General features: G+C 50.5%; 1 protein-coding gene across 6 annotated transcripts in view; it reads left to right on the plus strand.

Annotated features, from left to right (window-relative positions):
- ASTN2 (astrotactin 2) overlaps positions 1 to 15,201 on the plus strand; it is a 360,791-nt gene that overhangs the window by 324,368 nt on the left and 21,222 nt on the right. For all 6 annotated transcript variants that reach the window (XM_033011918.2, XM_042786505.1, XM_033011917.2 and 3 more), the window contains one exon: positions 1,773 to 1,914. In XM_033011918.2, coding sequence (XP_032867809.2) covers positions 1,773 to 1,914 — 142 coding nt within the window. The remainder of the gene's footprint in view (positions 1 to 1,772; positions 1,915 to 15,201) is intronic.

Raw genomic sequence — 15,201 nt, forward strand, 5'->3', positions numbered from 1 at the left:
CACTGTCTGTTCAGAATGACTTCTGGTGACAGGGATTTCCCCAATCCAGCTCAATGTCATATGAAAAGAGACAGAAATGAAAGTTGGAAATGAGCAATAGGGTTTTGTTTGTTTGTTTAAACTATAAACCCAGAGCTAAGGGGCTTGCTCAAGGCCATTCGGCGCTAGTGACTTCCAAGCAATGATTTTAGCACTGCCAACCCAACCTGCCTGTTGAGTTGACTTGGGGTTTGGTACAGACCCGGGGCTGGGAACTGGGTTAAACTACACAGACTGGTGACAGAGCTGCCTGAAAAAAGTTTGGAAAGAACAAGTCGTGCTGGGAGCATTAAAATGAATAATTAAGGCTTGGATTCCTTTAGGGAGGAAAAGAATTTATTGCAGCTCTTTTCTCTAGCCAAGGGGGACATTTGTTACTGACTTGTATATTTTGAGACAAGACGCAAATGCGGTTTGGGGGGGCTGGGGAGGAGGGGATTTTTCCTTCTACCTGGGTAATCCAGCTGCACAGTGAGACATTCTGGGCTGGTTATACCCCTGGGTTATTTCTTATGGTCTGTACCAAGAACCTAGACTTGTGCTTCATTTCAGTAATCCTCAGTCACTTTTACTTTTAGAAAAATAAAGAAATTGCTGAGAAGGGAATTTTCCTCCTCCCTCTGCTGCGGTGTCTTGACATTTACACATGCACAAGGTACCCAGCACGGCAATCTGGGCCCAGGTTTGCTTATTCCAGCATAACTCTATCAGCGGCAGCAGCCCCTTCTCTGATTCCCATCAGTGGGAATGGGGGCGCAACCAGGGCAGCTGCTCTAATTTTTTTACTGCTTGGTACCTTGGGCTTTCAGTCACACTGATGTAAAATGGGAATTGAATGCAATGAGCTCTAACTGATAGACAGCCTGCCCACTGCAAGGAGACAGGTTGCACGGCAGTGGATAATCAGGCCCAAAAAGCTTAATAAATGAAGCGTTTTCAGTTTCAGCTGGGTCATGATCTAAGTGTTAAATAAGCTTTATAAACCAGAAGACAAAAAAAAAAAAAAAAAAAGTTTTTCAGCATTTTTAATTAGTATTTTTTTTATTTTGAATGCTTGTAAAGGGGCAAGTGTTCTTCAGCATAGCTGAAGGAGCTCCGGTCAGAACTCCAGGAGCTGGTAGAGTGCACATGAAAGGGAATGCAAAGCTACTGATTTTCACTGAATAAAAAAACCCACCACACAAAAAACCCAGCACTTTGAGAAAAATTCCATCCAAGCTCTAAAAATGTCTCCTTTCCTGATAATCTAACATAGCAGAAACACATTTCACTGTGACAGGTGCTTTTGGAAAAAGACCATGCCCCTCTTTAGGAACTGACTGTGCGGCTGGGGCAGGAGATCCCTATTTATTTAGCCAGGATCCCAGCTCTCCCGGGGACCTGGCACCCGTCCTTGGGTGGTGGTCCCACATCTGGTGTTTGCAGTGAGTCCGTGCGTTGCCTGTACGCTCCCTGAGTGCACCCTTCCACTCTCCAGGTGATGACTTAGCACCGGCCCCCGTTTCTGCAGTGGGTCCCTACTACAGCTGTGGCCCAGCTGTGCTTTCTACTTGCTTTGTCTGTAGGCCACATTCTCCATAGAGACTTGGGGCCATTCCTACCCGCCACAGCCAGTTAGAGTTTGTTGATTGCCTGTCCTGTGTAGAGGCGTTCCTGCAGTGGTTTTTAAATGGTCAGCAATAATTTTGCACCTGTATTGATGTGTCGGTCTTGCTCATCTCTTTGCTCTCCAGGAGAATCCTTGAGCTTTGCGGATGATTTGCTTTCTGGCCTTGCAACATCCTGTGTGGCAGCGGGTAGGAGCCATGGAGATGTCCCTGAAACCAGCCTCTATTCAGTCATTTTCAAGTGCCTGGAACCAGATGGTCTCTACAAGTAAGGAGAGGCGTGTGGGGAGGTGCTGGGGGCAAGGAGGGATCTCCAACGCTATTATTTAATTGTTACTGACCTTTTTGGTCAGCACTATGTTACATCAGACACTGGGAAAATTATGAGACTGTTTCTGTTGCTTTGGGTGTTAGGCTCAACTAGTGAAGTGGAAAGCCAGTGTCTGCCAGTACGGTGCAGGAGTGGAGTGGCTACAGTGGGAGTCTGTGGGAGAGCCCACTGGAATAACTCACATTTTCAGTATTCTGGGCCTTCAGGTCCGTGCCTGGTGGGTAGGGTTGTTTCTCACACATGAACTGAGCTAATGTGGTCAGACTGAAGCAAGTTGCCAAATGCCTGGTGGACTGAAATAACCAGATGTCAAAAGTGTGATAGGTGTTGTTTATATAAGTTGCTGTTTGTATTAGTAGATCAGAGAGACACTAAATGCATCTGCCCGCTACCCGTTTACTTCTGCAGGGATGGCTGGACACTCCTGTGCTCAAGTCCTTGCTAACTTGACTCTTCTGAGATATTCTTTGAGCACATGGGATTGGGTTTTCTGTTTGAATCCTGTGGAGTAATTAATGTCCAAAGCAAAGGGATAATTTCAGGATCTGAATATTAACTTCTTCTTTGGTATCATTTGGAGGGGGTCTGGGCTTTTCAACCTGGATCGTTAGCCAGGACATCATCTACCTTGAGGGCGATATCAGGAGTCAGGACAGTAAGAGAGAAAAAAATAAGAGAAAAAAGGCAAGGAGATGGAGGAGAGACAGAGTAAGCAGCAGAGAAACACCCAGGGCTTAATGTCAGAGTGACTGTAATAATTAAAACACATTTTGTAGTGAGTAATGAAACTTTTTATGGGACCACAAAAGCATTTAAAGCAAGAGCTGGCAAATGGTCTGTCAGCGAGAACTTTTTAAGATCTTGATTAATACTTTCCCTTTGCCTCCCCCTCCACTGCCCCCCAGTTAAGTATGTTGACAGCCTCCGAAGGAGGAGAAGCTTTTATTGCACATCTCTTGAGCAGGGCTGTGTCCAGGAGCGGGCTCCAAGTGATACCTCTTGCCATTTAATACATTTAAAGGTTTTCTTGTTAAATATATATAATGCATAAATATAATTATTAATATATCTTGGAACTGGGCTGCTCTGAAAAGGTGCCAGGGAGAGGCTGGAGCAACTGCAGAGCTTGCTAATAACTTGCCGCCCATAAAATCAGCCGGTTGTGAGCTCCCAGCCGTTCGGCTTACGGCTGCCGGGGGCACCCAGTGAGGGAAGAGCTGCTGGGTTGGATGGGGAGGGTGCTGCTGAGGTGAACGCATGGAGCCAGGAGCCAGAAGGTCTGGCTCTTGGGCAGCCTGGGCTGCCAGATCATCTTCCCCATCTGCTGGGCAGGGATAATTGCACTCACCCATTGCTTTAGGGGCTCTGTGATCTAATTCCTGATGTCTGCAAAGGGCTGGGAGAGCCTTGGGTGGAAGGTTTTGTCCAGGGTTTTGTCATCCCTTTGGTCAAAGCCAGGTTTCTGCTTCACAGTCGTGAGGCACATTGCTGTGGAGGGGGTAAGCAGAGTCGGCAATGCCCTGTGTCCTGGGGGAGGCTCTGGGCAGCTCCTGCTCTCTGCGGGTGCCCCCGGGTGAGGGACAATAGCTTTTTGTGGGGAGCCAGCAGACAGCAGTCCCCTGGCATCAAGGAGCTTTGGACCATGTCCTTCTGCGGGGACAGGCCCCGGGGTGACGCACAGTGTTGGCTCTGTCCCACAGCTAATGCTCAGCAGGGCTTGGCACGCCGTTCCCAGGGCGGTGCACGCTTACGCGCAGATGTGTGGACACGTGGGCACGTTGGCACCCGTGGGACATGGACCCACACTCCTGGGCATCAAAAAAAATGTGCCCGCACCCACACTACAGCACACCCTCCTCGTTATCTGCTGCTTCCCCGGCACACCTGCGTGGGCTGGTGCACCTACTGCTCCGCGTGTTTGCATGCCCTGCCGTGGATGCATGCATATCCAGCACACACACGCACACGCGTTTGCTCCAACCTGGGACCTAACCAGCATGTGTTTACTTAGCATCTGTGCGTCCTCAGATACATAAGCTCACACATTAAATATTCCTCTGTTCAGATGTCCATACAGTTGCAACACAGCATGAAGAAAGCCAGAACAGTGAAATGTGAGGCTAACACTCTGTTCTGAGCCCGCACAGACGTAACAACAACAGAAACACGGGCATGGGGTCATTTCTTAAATTGAATTTCTTCTGCTGGTTTCATTTGTTTCTGTGGAAAAATAGCTATCTTGGAAGGCTCTGGCCTGGGTATAATCCTGATTATAGCCACTCGGCAGGGACCTGTGCTTTTCTCTAGGCTGTTAGGTGAGCAGAGAGTCTGCAGCATCAGAGCTCTTCAAAAACAAATGCTTTTGTTTGTTCAGTAGTCTGAGGGTATCACGTAAACCGAGAGAGGGGACTGTGAGATTGTGGAAGTCTCTTTGGCTCTGTAAATGTGTCAGATATCCTGTCCCTTTTCTTCTGTAATACCTAAGGCAATTACACTCTGCTGTTGACCATTCATTTGGAGTATTACCAGCCTGAGATCAAAGCTGGGCTTAAGTATGAAAAACAAACCCAAAAAATGCTCTACAAGCAAACAAATAAACAAAGTCTGATTGATTCCTCTGCTTTTGAGACTTCTGTAATTTCAAAACATAAACTAACAAAAGGAGAACAGATTTCTTTGTCCATTGCAATTGCAGTCTGACGAAAACATGTTGCCTGTCATCCCTCTTCTTCCCCTTGCCTGTAGTACATTGGAGTTGAGATGTCCTGTGAGTCCCTGCACAAAGGGTATTCAGAGGGAAAATAGTTCATGTCAGCAAAGATGCATGAGCTCCACAGGCTCCTGCCGGTCTGTCAGACATGGGTGCCCATGCGTGGGGATCCGTGCTGCAGTCATGTGAATGCACTTGTGTGCACGCACGCAGGGACACTGAGGATGGTCCTTGAAAACTTTCAAGTTTGGTCTAAGCTCTTAAAAAAAAAGTCTTGTATTTCTTGCAAAATGCATCACAGGAGAGGGGATTTTCTCCCTCGAGATCAGCTAGACCAGAGCAGTCTGTTAAGCTTCCTCCCAGTTGGATATGGAAGAGGATGGGGTGAGGAAGGCAGAGGGAGAGATGTCTACGTGTCTGTTATGTGCTCATCTTGCATGGACCAGCCAGCCCAGGCAGCAGTTAACGCCAATCAGACTGATGGTTTGGGAGCCTGGGAGCACCATGCTGTCACAGGCAACTTGTGATGCATCAAGCACCAAACACCAGCCAAGAGAAAGGGCTCTGGCTTGTCTCAGAGGTCAAACTCAGCCTGGAGGACTGAGCTTACATTGCTCATGGCTCTCACATAGCTCAGCGTCCTTTAAAACCCAACCGATCTCTTCACTGTGGAGACAGGAGCTTCCCTCCTGCATCCCACAGCCTCCCTGAGCCTTCAGCCCAGCTCATCCATCTCAGCTTCTCAGCCCATTGTTCCTTGAGTGCCTCAGGATGCCTCTTCGCTGAGCTGTACCTGATCGGCTGCCGGAAAGCAGCTTTGCCAGCCCAGCACGTTCATTTTAGATACTTGGGGAGACACCAAGTGTTCCTCAGCCAAAAAGGGAAATTTTGGAAAGGGAAATGAAAACCCCCTCCAGCTCCTCAATGGAGTTGCAGTGCAAACACACCAACTTCTTCCCTGCACCACAGATACTATAATTATAGATTAGATTAAATCCCAATGTTTCACTTTATTTACATTCCTGACCTAGCCTATTCATTTCCGGTGTTTGTGCCAAGAATCAGCACAAAATTTACTGGAAATAATATGGAAGTCATCAGGATCCCTTCCAGAGCCTTTCCTTGGAGTGTGTTTATGTGCTGAGAAGGAGCCTCAACTTTGCATTCCCTTTGCTGGCTCAGATAGGGTTTCCCCAGGGTGATCCTGAACAAGCCCAGAGGCTCTGGGAGAGCACATTTCAGGGGTGCCGGGAAGGTGGAAACCCCTTCCTAGGGGATGAAGATCGGGCACTGCTATTGGATGGAAGGGGGATTCAGTTAGACCTCAGAATGACAACACAAGGCTCCCACCCACTGCCAAGACCTAGCAAGACCTTTAGGGTCTGGAGGCCATTGCCAGCATGGCCAAGCTTAGCCTCTGTCATCTTATGCTGGCTAACAGTGAACATCGGGGGTTTTTGGCAAGCTTAAGGAGAAAGGCAAAGGTGTTGAGTAGGGGGAACCCATTATAGCATGGAGAGACAGCGATTGCAGTTCAACAAGCTGAATGCGCTAAAGGAGCTGGCCCAGAGCAAGGCTGATTAATGTTGACTGACCTCTGCCTTGTGCATAGCTGGGATAAAAAGTGGAATGGAAAACCCTTGGTGCTCAAGAGTGTGCTAACGCTGGCAACAGTCCGCTGCTCCTTATATGATACTAATTGTTATTGTTGGTCTTCCGTCAGGAAGACACGTGAATGAGCACTGGAGCAATCGGAGACAGATCCCAAATAGCTCAGTGGCATGGGTTAAAACACATCTGTTCAGCCCTTGGCTGAGTCCCCTGTGTGCACAGGAGCTGTGCTGCTTCACTGAATCCACCTCTTCTATTCCGCATGCTCTCCAGCTTCCTGAAGCCGAGTGGTGTATGGCTGTAGTTTCTTCTCAGGCATTCCTGGCTTGCGGAAGTTCAAGCAAGGCAAGTCAGGAGTTGAACAAGTGTTTGCTAAATCCCAGGCCTGTGCTCTAAATGCAGGCTCTTCCTTCCTCAGCAGTTTAGGGTTGCTTTAGAACCAGGCTGCCCAAATGCTGGTTCAGATATGTGGTTGTTTCTGCTGCAGTAAGTCCAGCACTGAGCTGTCTGGGCCCATCTGGGCTGCATGCGGATCGCTGGTGGAGGTGGATTGGCCCCATGAAAGGTGGTCTGTACAGGGAGGTCAGGGGCTCACCAGAAGAAGGAGATAATCTCTCTTTCTGCTGATACTAATGAAGTCCCATGCATGGAGGAAGGTTGGACTCCTGTTGAAGTTTTCAACATTAGGAGGGTACACTGGCCATAGAAAAGACATTCATGCTTTCTTCATGGCCAGTCAAGGTGCTGGAGGCTCTTCTCAACTTCGCCACTTGCTCTACTGAGTGATTTAAGCAGATCACTGTCTCTCATCTTCATCTGTTTGCATGTCCCTTTTATAAGCTCAGGTTTTAGTCTCTCACTCGCTACCTGTGTACAGCCCAGCTGGGTGAATCAGATCAGGGCCTCCAGGTGTTGCTGTAATGTTGGTATACCAACCATTTGCCATCGCGCTTCTAAAAGTTGGGTTTGTGCCTGAATCCTCCCTCTAATCTGTCTCTGCCACCAATATTCAGCCAACTGGGACAGATCTGGAGTCAGGAGGTGCCTTTCCACTGACCTCAGCGGAACCTTCTTCCCTAGTATCTGCCAAGCATATGAGCATCTCCCTCCTTTTTGCTGGAAAGACCAAGATATCCTCCCCAGATTCTCTGCTTCTGCTCATACCTCATGCCACAAACAGAAACAGAACAGCCTTTGTTGCCTCCCACGGCCAGCTCCTCCCCACCCCTCCCTCAGGACGTCCGGATTGAAATAACATTCTTGTTTTTGTCCTAAAAACTCCAGCATCCAAACCCCAAACCTGGCTGGGTCCAGGCCCATTCGCATTGCTCCTCTGGGGGTGGCTGGAGGAAGGCTGGCAGTAGGGGAGTGAGGAGGAGGAGGCACGGGCAGGTCACTGTATAGGGTATTGCAGCTGAGGGAGTGTGCGAATATAAGATTCTTCCTGGAAATGGTAACCGGGTGGAGAGGAGGAGTTTGGCTGCTCCTTCTGTTGGTAAACAAATGGACCTTTGCAATTTCACCTTTTCCCCATCACCAGTCCTGTATCACCAACTCTTTACAGTTACAGACTTGGGAAGTATTCTTACTTCTGAGTGTGTAGAAACCTAATGCCACTAACATAGATCTGTCCAAGTGTTATCTCATTGACTAATGGAGAGTGAGTACAAGAGATGTAATATAAATATCAACGCAGGCGTTGCTGGCTTTGATTTGCCTCTAAGACAGCAAAAGCTACATTGTGCTACTGCGTTGGAGTCATTTGTTTTGTTCGTCAATTCTCCATGGTATAGAGCACATTTTTCCTGATGGCTCTGAAACCAAGGGCCGTGTTCATTTGGTTCTTACAGTGGGGTTTGAGCCCTCTCCTCTTCCAGGACACAAGGAATTCACTACTTGGTGTGGTTGTTTCTCGTAGGGAAGGAATGGGTCAGGAGAAGTGCAAATGTTTTGTTCTTGTAGGCCATGTCCTAGCTAGGGAAACTGAGGCAGGGCAGTGTGATGTGACATGCCTAAAGCTCTTCAGTGGGCTCCAGCTGAGTCAGGGGATGCCCTTGCTCACACTTAACATAAGCCCCACTTCAGGAGAGCACTTAAGAGACTTGTTTTTTGGTCAGGGGTTAAGCCATGTGTCCTGTACAAAAATACAGTCTCCTCTTCCTAATTCCCTCATGCAGGCTGGGACCCACCTATCTGAGAGTTTGCATCGAGGAACCCGAGGCATGCCCTCGAAAATGCTGCTGGCTGGCTTGCCGTCTCACACTCTCCCCTCTCTCTTGTTCTTGTTCTCAGTGTGTTGGTGGTTTTGTTTTTCCCCGCAAAGCCAATCTGGCAGCAAAATGCCTTTTTTTTTTGCACAGTGCTAGAGACAGCGGGCGATGCCACTTTGCCAGCTGGAGTTTCCCCTCTGTTACCAGAGCGCAGACGAAGCTCCTGCCTTGCGGGGGGCAGCACCCGGGCTTTGACACCAAGAGGCACTGTTACATCACGTCTGCAGCTCCGGGTCCTGCTTGCAGTCTTGCCGGGGTGCACACAGCCCAAAACAAGCTCTGCCCATGCTGATCCTGGAATTTAAATTATGGGCAAGCATGGTGCAGCGGGATCCGTGCCTGCTGCGTGTGAGCCAGCCCAAGGCAGACACAGCACAGCCACGGTCTTTCTGGCAGCCCCGTGGCTTTACACTTGCTCTGTCAAGCCAAGAGCAGAGCAAGGGGATATCAGAAGGGGTGTAAGCCTGGGCTGGCAGGGCTGGTCTGCAGCAGGATTGGAGCTGCTGCCTTACATAGTATGGTGCTGGTGATGTTTTCCTGCTCAGCTCTCTGTTAGGGTGATTGTCCCTTCACCATGAGTTGTTTTGAGGCTGGATAGCTCTTGTACACCCTGGGCAGATTTTGTCTCTGCAAAATGATGGTCGGGTTTGCCACATGTGGGTTCATATGTCACTAGCCAGCACTTTGCTGCTTGGGCAGGAAGTTTCTGCCTCCTCCTCTGACTGCTTCCTTGCGCCCAGTAGCAGCTCAACCTGGTATTTGCAGACAACTTAAGTTTTTAATAGACTAATTCTAGCCTTAAGGAATGGCCAAAACCAGCTCAGCTGTATCCATAAATACATCCCAGGCAGGAGGTGACAAGCTGCTCTGGTGCCCAGGTGTTCAGATACTACTGCATCCACAGGTCTTGTCTGAACGTAGAGCCATACCCACAGCCCATGGGGTAAGTCAGCTCAGGCAGACTCTGGATGGGACCCCAGATCTCAAAAGCTGGAGATATTTGGCCCAAAAGATGATGCTTATCCAAATAAAAAGGTAAGTCACAAGCTAATCTTACCTGCCCATCTTTTCCTTCACACTCTAGAGGCAAAGTTTGGATGCCATTACCTACAAAATGTGTCCCAGGTCAGACTAGTAATGTGCATATATCTCATATATGGCCTGCAAGTCCATAAAACTAGTCAAACTTTTTTTTTGTTTCATTGTTTCACCTGCAGCATATACCCCATCCTTTTCTTGTAACAACAGCACAGTGTCCCTCACCATCCTTTTCTCCCAGAGACCTCTTTGTTATCTTCATTTTCCTTTTGTTTTTTTGGGGGGGTGAATTTAAAAAAAAAATAAAATGTCTTGCAGTCTTTGACTTGCACAGAACACTACATCTGTAAGCACCCACCTCCTGGTCATGCCACACTGGAGTTTATCAGCATACAGCAACCCCTCCAGTTCTGCCACCCTTCTCCCCCTCAAGGTCATGGGACAAAACTGTTTTCCAGGAGATCTTGAGTGACCTTTAACTTATTCCTTGGGTTTGGGGATTGTTTTCCCCCTGAAAAAGAAGTTTGCTTGTATTTTACTGGTTTGAGGATATTGAGTGTGTCTGGGCTTGTCCATGCTGGTCCCGTCTTCACCTGTGGGATCTGGCCCAGACCCCATTGCAGTTGATGGGAGCTGTTATTCCCCTAAACCTCAGGCACCCTTGGGTTCTGGTGATGGAGCAGGAGTGTGGTGGGGCACGGCCTGCAATTGCTCCGCTGCAACTGCTGCTGCTTATTTGCTTACAAGCAAACTTGTCAGGAATACCCACCTTTTGGGATCTTTCCCAGTTGTACATGCTGAGCCTGGAAATCCCTCAACTTCACAGGTTCACAGCCCTCATTCCCTATCTTGAGTTATGTTACTGCTTAGATGGCCAAGTCCCTGCTGCAGAACCTGTGTTTGCAGAAGTAGCCAGTGAATTCAGACATGTTCATTTTGGGAGTAACATCTTCAAGGCTTCACTGGCAGACCTACAGCTCCCATTGGCTTCAGCTGAATTTGCACCAGTGTAGGTCAGTGTAAAATGGAGACACTTGAGGTTAGCAAGTACCCTCAAAGTAGCTGCTTCCTCCTGAGTTTTCCCACCTGTAAAACAGATGTGTTAAAATTGAGCTACACCCTTTGCTAGGTTTGTTATACAGTGAGGAGAACAGCATAATAAAATGGGAGAGAAAGCTGAGAAGTAGCTGCTTGGTTGCAGAGGTGGCATCTACATGGTGAGGTGGGACCTGCCATGGGTAGTGCTCCCTTCTGGAGCAATGGCCCACTTGGCTTCTTCTTGGTCTCCCCAGTCTGATGCCACCTCGTACTGGCAAGGATATTTGCCTTGAGTACCTTTAGAGTGATTGCTCCCAGCACGCATGCTCTCATTGCTCCTGGGCACCTCACACACACACTCACTTCCCTCGTCAGGAATTAGATAAATTTGATTATACAGCAATATGGTTTCTGTTATGAAAAGGGGAAAGAAAATACCCTGGCTTTCACTGAAAACCCTTGGAGCCAAAGCTTATGTCATAATTTAAATGTTTCTAAAACAAGAAGTAGGATCTGAGGGTTGCTTTTTGTTCAGGGGGTGATGGATGGAAGGGGCAGTGGGGCAGGGTCCTGTCTTCACTAGATGAGCTGATGGAGCTGGGTGTGGAGACGTGCTGCCCTGGCAGGAAGGGGTGCGAAGGGAGCCCCAATTCAGGGAGCTCGGTGCCGGGTCACTGGGAGATGTTTGCCCAAATGCCTGGGGCCCCTGGCTGGGCAGCCGGGCAGCTCAGTGAGATGGGCTTGGGTGCTTACCTTGCCTCAGCTCTGGGCTGTCACACCCCTGAATCAGGGTCTGTCGCTTTTTTCCCATCATTTCTCCTCTTGATTTGTGCTGGTGAAGCTGCAGGGCAGCGCATGGCAGCAGCAATCTCAACTATGTCTGGAGCATGCCAGCCCCTGGCATCGTTTTCTCCTTCCTTCTGAGCATCTCCCACCACCCTGCAGTTATGGAAATAGCTCATTGCACAACCCCAGACAGAAGGGCCCGCCACTGGGCTGGGATACTTTCATATTTTCTTCCTATCTGGTTTGCACCATTGCAACATCTCAGTCTTCCAGCCTTTCTGTGACAGGATGTGGGGCGAGAACATACCCTCCACACGCGATGCTCTACACACGCCAGTGCCAGTTACTCTCATGGGGTGGGGGATGCTGGGGTGTTCTGCACCCCAAGCTGCTGGGGGAGCCTTTCAGAAGAAGCACCCCAACCCAAAATGCTGCCTCAGTGCCCCCACCATGTCACCGCTGATGTAAGGCAAAGGATTTCAAGCTATTACCGGTTGCCAGAAGCTGTGTTCTTGGCCCTACACTGCACCTCTCTTCTTGCAGAGCATTTGTCCTGCATGGGCAAGCATGTCCCTGGTGTGGGCAGCCTATTCTCCAGTGGAAGCTGCTGTCTTAATAACAGCATCTTCTTGCTTAATTGTGAGCTTAGTTGTCCCAGAACAAGTCTGGGATAATGCCCAAGAGTTACATCAATGCAGCTCTCCCTGCTTCATGCCCATAAAGTAGACCAAGATGGAAACAAGGACTCTGCCTCACCCCCACTCTCTGTCTTGCCTGCCCAGCTGGCCTCATCCCCATCAAGGCAGTATGTCGGGGACTGGTGGGGACCTGAAGCTGCCCAGGGTAATCCTATAAATCCAAACTTTGTGGCACTGCCACGGGCTGTGATGTATTTACCCGAGTGACAGGCTGCCTCTGGGGAGCATCAGCACTAGCAGTGTCACCCTTTCCATCCTCTCTGCCTCTTGTGTTTCTCCCCTCTGGGTTTGGGGGATTTGTTAGGTTTGTGTACATGTTGTGGTGCTGCATCCCTGTGGGTTCTGCCCCTTTTCCATCACCTGACCTGAGTGTGTGGCGATGGATGCACGAGGACTGGTGTGCATTTCTGTCCCTACTGTTTATGGGTTTGGATCCGGGGGGCTGGCACACCTCACTGGGGGTCTTTCCCATACCAGCAGCAGGAGCAGGTACCTTAGTACTGCGTAACAGCCCCATAAACCCACCATCCCATAACCCTTATCCCATAGCCTGCCTGAGGTAAAACCATGGCCAGATCCTGCTCTGAATGACCCCTGGGTGTGCCGGTGTATTTCAAGGTGTTTGATGAGGCGGCCTGTGGCTGTGCACGCGCGGAGCGGCGTGCGATCCGGTGGCCGGCTCGCCCCCACGCTCTGGCAGGTGAAGCAAACCCCTCACGCAGGGCTTTCCACGACGATGTTGCAACCAAGAGTGCAGCAGAGAACGGAGTATCCTAAATACTGCTGAAGCCCAAGCAGTGCTGCCCCTCGTGTTCCCGCAGCAGCGTACCCCGGACCATCCTCCCCAGGCGACAGCTCGCAGTGACAACCTCCTTCACTGCCTCTCCACACCCGCCTGCTCGCTGCTCCGGCAGAACTGTCCTGGCACAGCCCACCCCACGGTGTGAAGCCCACCTGCCTCACCCCACACAGCCCCCCAGCCCTTCCAGGCCACCTCCAGCTTTCGGTTTTGTCCCTGGCTTGTACCTGCTGCCCTGACGCACGCCGAATTGTTTTCCAAGTGGAAACATGAGTTCAAGTATTAACTCCACAAGGGCCTTTCTGTGCAATGCACCGGGATTAAATATTTATGTTGGCAAAAAGCATGTAATAGGCAGCTCAAGATCAGAGATAATGAAATTGAGGTGTGTGGAGAAAGGCGGGGGGAGGCAGGGGGCTTGCAGGAGCAGAAGGGAGAGGGACCCAAGTGGGTTGTAGTATGTATGCACGGGCGATTGCTTTTGGTTTTATTAATACCCCACCTGTTTGCGGGGGGACCCCAGCCCCATCGCTGGGAGCTCTGCAGTGCACGAGGGAGTGCAGAGATCAGCCATCGCCGTTCCCTGCGTGCGCACCAGCGTCAGGCAGGAGAAATTGTCATCCAGGTGACCTTAACTTAGAGCAACCTGAAGCGAGGGGCAGGGACTGTCCTGCAGAAGATGGCTGGGCAGGGGGTAGCAAGAGATGAGACCCTCTCTGTGTCATCTGCAAACGATGTACGATCCTAAATCATTAATAGCAGTGATACGGGATCCCTTGCTCCTCCAGACCGCTGCAGTCAAGGTTATTTACTGGTGACTGTATCCGATCGGGCAGCAATGTGGTTTGGATTATACGGAGGGTTCCCGATCGGGTCAGGAGGATGCTCATCACAGCGACCGCAGCACGCCAAGCGGGGAAGGCCCATGCAAGGCTCCACGGAGGGTGTTAACGAAGAGCCCCACAAGGATGGGGCAGCAGGGGAGCGCGAGGGGAGCGGGCAGAGGCGAGGTGCGTGGCGGGGAGGGTGCTGGGCGATGCGGGAGGGAGGACCCGCTCCTCCGCTGCCGGAGGAGAACAGGGAGCGCATGCAACGGCAAAGGGCGCTGCTCTTTCTCAATTCATTATGAGACAACAACATCTCTCTCTTTCCACCCAACAACAAATATCGTGGAAGGCGGTGCGGGGGGGGGGGGGTGTGCGCCGTGCTGTGGGACCGCGGCCAGTCGCGGAGCCTCCGGGGAGGTATGAAACGAGGCATGAATGGAGAGTTAGGAGAGAATGGAAACTCTCCACTAGCTCCCAGGCTGGCTCTCTTGCGGGGGGTCCCTCGCTCACGATGACAGCACTGCCTCTCATAAACACGCATTTCCTCATCCCCGTTTGTTTCTCTCTCTTGTGCAATCTCTTGTACCAGACGGGAATGGGAGTGAGTCCCAATGGTACGTGAATGTGTTACAAAAAACCTTCCCACCCTGCCACCAACGAAGTACTGAGAAATAACAACAGGGTTTAAAAGAAAGACAAAAAAAAAAAAAAAAAAAAAAAAGAAAGAAAGATGGGGGAGCTGGATGGATTTGCTACTGGCCATGAGTTATTATTCTGTGTGTAAGCTCGAGGGCATGGCTACGCTGATAGTTTGCAGCATCAACCAGCACTTGGAAGCCCCCACTGCACTCGGTGCTGTGCGTCCCTCTGGGAAAAGGAAGTTCCTTCCCCAGATTACTTTTCTGGGTGAAAAACATGAGACAAAAATAGGGGCAAAGTACTTTAGCTGAGATCACATAGCGCTCAAAACCAAGAGGTAGTCCCAGCTCCAGCCGGCCTGCCCAACAGCATCTTCTGTGCAGGGTTGTTTCTCCTGGGGGGCGTGAGGAGTGCGGGTGCGCCCCGCTGCAGCGGCCAGGCTGCCCCTTCTTCAACAACGCTGCGGGGATAGAGCACAGCCTGGGTGAGGCGTAGGAGCAAGGGCAAGTCCCACCATCGGACACAGAAAGTCTCCTGGACCAGCAGTAGAGGGAAGAAGGTCTCCAGGACCTGGGCTGGTGGAGCAGGGATGAAGAATCTGTGTGTAAGCTCTAGTTGCAGAGGAGGGAAAACCACTGGGAGTTGCAATCCTTCCATGCGGAGGGAAAAGCAAAGGAAGAAACCTGCAGGGAGCGATGGCTCCGGAGCAGCGTCTGCGGGAGAGCGGGGCTGGCTCCACACCTCCGGCTGCTCACAAGCACGGGCACCACAATGCCGAGATGCTCTCCCAAAATGCAGGGCAGCGGGT

The sequence above is a fragment of the Tyto alba genome, unplaced genomic scaffold, assembly GCF_018691265.1.
Source record: "Tyto alba isolate M040663 unplaced genomic scaffold, T.alba_DEE_v4.0 Super-Scaffold_11, whole genome shotgun sequence".
Taxonomy (NCBI): Eukaryota; Metazoa; Chordata; class Aves; order Strigiformes; family Tytonidae; genus Tyto; species Tyto alba.